Genomic DNA, 3,106 nt, shown 5'->3' with positions numbered 1-3,106 from the left:
GGCAGGGTGGAAGCCCTCTGCTGGGAGGCCAGGGGAGAGAGTTGGGGGTGTTGAGGCTGGAGCAGAGAAGGCTGCGGGGAGACCTTAGTGTGGCCTTTGAGTGCTTCAATGGGGTTTGTGAGAAAGCTTAAAATATTGGCTATAAGGAAGAAGTTTCTTATGCTGAGGGTGGTGAGGCTCTGCCCCAGGTTTCCCCAAGAGGTGGGAGAAGCCCCATTGCTGGCCCCATGTCAGGTCTGGTTGTCCCTTGGGGCTCTGAGGAAGCTGCTCTAGTTGCAGACGTCCCTGCTCCCTGCCGAGGCGTTGGACTGGGTGAGCTTTGGAAGATCCCTTCAACCCAAACCATTCTATGAACTGAAGAGATGATGCAGTTTTGATCTGATATTCAAGGACCAGAGAAGTTTCATCTCAGACTTTTGAGGACTTTGCCATAGAAATTATTATGTGCCAACCTGTAGGTGTAACAATACAGAAGACAGGTGAAAGACCTTTATTTTTGTAATGCTCCTCATCTCTCTAAAAGATGAACCAAAGAATAATCCCGTTGTTTTTTATTCTTCTAGTTCTTGAGGGAGGACTTGAATTATCATGATCCAACAGTCAAGCACAGCACCTTCCATGGAGAGGACAAGCTTATTAGTGTGGAAGATCTCTGGAAGACCTGGAAGACATCTGAAGGTAAAACAGACAAACCAGCAAATCGAAATGACCTTGCTGTAAAAGTGATGAACACTTTGGGGTTCCTCTAGCCTTGGCAGCAGGAACAACATGCTGCTGCTCCTTTTGCTGCCTGTGCAAATATTCTTCCTGTTTTGGGGGGTGGATTTCAGGATTTCATTGGTCCTGGTACTTCCCAAGTGCTAATGTTGGCGTGTGAGTATGGCCCTCAAAGTAGAAAGTGTTGTCTCATTTCCCTGCCCCTGTAAATGTGTATGAAAATAGAACCAAACTCCATCCTATTCCAGCTTCTCCTTGAAATACCATTTCAGATGTATTTTTAGGGGATAACAGCATCCTAAAGAGTCAGCAGAGCTGTGTGGGAGTTGTCCTACAGATCGTGTTTTCCTTAGGAGAAATTTCTTGAATCTGAGAAGCTCCTTATTCTGGTGACGGGAAGGTAGAATAAAGCCGTAAACCTGCAAGTTTGCAGAATACGTTCGATGTCGAGTTGAAGGTGACCAGAAATAGTATTGTTCATTGCAGCAAGTTTACCCAGGGTGAACGTTCAGATACTGGTGGGAAACATCCTGAAACTGCTGAGTCTTGGAATAAACTGGGAAGGTGGCTCATGCTTCCCTGGCTGCAGTGTGCGGCTGCCCGGGGTTCTACAGTGCTGGCTGCTTCCAGGTGTCCCCAGAGTGTCTGAGGTGGTCAGGAAAAGGCACGATTTCTACTTTTTCCCCGACCATAACTGTGGAGTATCAGATATTCTTGTAATCCATGGCCTGGACCATTTCTGCCAGTGGCTGCCCTGGTCTCCTTCTGATGGGCCTTCACTTGTCTCTTGGTGCACTAGTCATTCATGTTGCTTTCAAGACCTGGAACATCTTTTTTTCTGATACTTTTTCTTGCTGCTCTTCACTTCTGTCCCCTTTCCTCAGTCCTCCAAGATCAGGTCCCATCACTTGAAAAATTCGGTTTTACTCTTGTGATCAATTCCTCATCCATAAGGATTGGAGTTTCTCAGCTGTGTCCTGTTGTGTTGTATTTGAAATTTCTGTCTTAGCCTTTAGATCACTCGGGGGTGAGATGTGCTCAGTGTAGATGGAAGCAATGTTATCACAGAGTCCCAGCTCTGAGGGGACCTCAAGGATTATCTGGTCCAACCTTTTGAAAGGCGGTTTGAAAATACAGCAGGTCTGTGCACAATCCTGGAGTTGTTTTTCCAGTGCCAGCCTCTCTGTCCTGTGGAGATGGGTAGCCACCTGTTGAAAATTCTTGTCCAAACCACTTACAAGTCAGGATCATAGAATCACAGACTGGATTGTGCTGGAAGGGACCTTAAAGATCATCTAATTCCAACCCTCTGCCATGGGCAGGGACACCTTCCACTAGAGCGGGTTGCTCAGAGCCCCAGGGTCCAACCTGGCCTTGAACACTTCCAGCGAGGTGACATCCACTAATGAGTCACTTTGTCTTCTGTGCTCAAGGAACACAGAAAGAAATATGTGTAAGAAATATTTATTCTGTTGTAGGACTGTTTACAGATGCCTTTGCCGGAAGGATATTTTAAGGGAAAGGATAGAAATCATTAAAGGCTGCAGGAGGACATCCCATGATACTCCCCAGATCCCTTAATTGCGGAGCTGCTTTTCCTCTCCCGGCTCGTCATGGACAGGACCTGCCACATCTCTGGGCAGAGCTGTTGTGGCATAAGGGTTCTCCTTGGCTTGGGTTTAGGTACTGCTTTTGTCTTTCCTTCTCACTGTTTGGCAGCTGTACAGATAAACCATCAGGTTCTAAAGGATGGTCTCAGGGAGCCACATTGTGGCATCTGACCTTGTGTCATAAAACTTGTAGAATCAGATTGTAGAAGAGGTCTGCTCCTTCACGGAGGGGTGAAAAGCAGCTTTGAAAGGGCACTGAGGTCTGACGGGGAGGGATGCCCTGGCCAGCCGTACCCATTTCCGATGGGTGCCTGAGCCAGCTCTGTTCTCAAGCCAAGTGCTTTCCCTGCCTGTTGCTGTTGTACCTGGTGACATGTGTATACTAAAAAATTGTTTCTGCCCCCTGGTTATCCAAAAATATGAAGATTGTGATGCTCTTAGAAGGTGTTGGACTTGATTGACAAAGCCCTCAGGAAGCCTGGCCGAACCAGAGCCACTGAAGTAGATCAGCTCATGGCAAGGGTGCAGGCAGGGGAGCTGCTCATCCCTGTGCAGGAGCAGGTGGCCTGGAACCACCAACTCCTTCCTTACTGATTTCTTCCCAACATAAACACCTCTGGACATGGAAGGCTGAGGGGGGACCTCATTGCTCCCTGCAACTCCCTGACAGGATGTTGTAGCAAGGCAGGGATTGGTCTCTGCTGCCCAGGAACAAGCGCCAGGACAAGAGGAACTGTCCTGCAGTTGTTGCAGGGGAGGTTGAGGTTGTCCCTGAGGAG

General features: G+C 48.1%; 1 protein-coding gene across 1 annotated transcript in view; it reads left to right on the top strand.

The window, feature by feature from the left end:
* STIM1 (stromal interaction molecule 1) overlaps window positions 1–3,106 on the top strand; it is a 36,234-nt gene that overhangs the window by 9,883 nt on the left and 23,245 nt on the right. Inside the window, exon 2 of the mRNA XM_010139921.1 lies at window positions 564–678. Within this exon, the coding sequence (XP_010138223.1) occupies window positions 564–678 (115 nt within the window). The remainder of the gene's footprint in view (window positions 1–563; window positions 679–3,106) is intronic.

The sequence above is a fragment of the Buceros rhinoceros genome, unplaced genomic scaffold (assembly GCF_000710305.1).
Source record: "Buceros rhinoceros silvestris isolate BGI_N320 unplaced genomic scaffold, ASM71030v1 scaffold25697, whole genome shotgun sequence".
Taxonomy (NCBI): domain Eukaryota; kingdom Metazoa; phylum Chordata; class Aves; order Bucerotiformes; family Bucerotidae; genus Buceros; species Buceros rhinoceros.
Note: the sequence above shows the minus strand (reverse complement) of the source record. Positions and strands in the feature narration are given on the sequence as shown.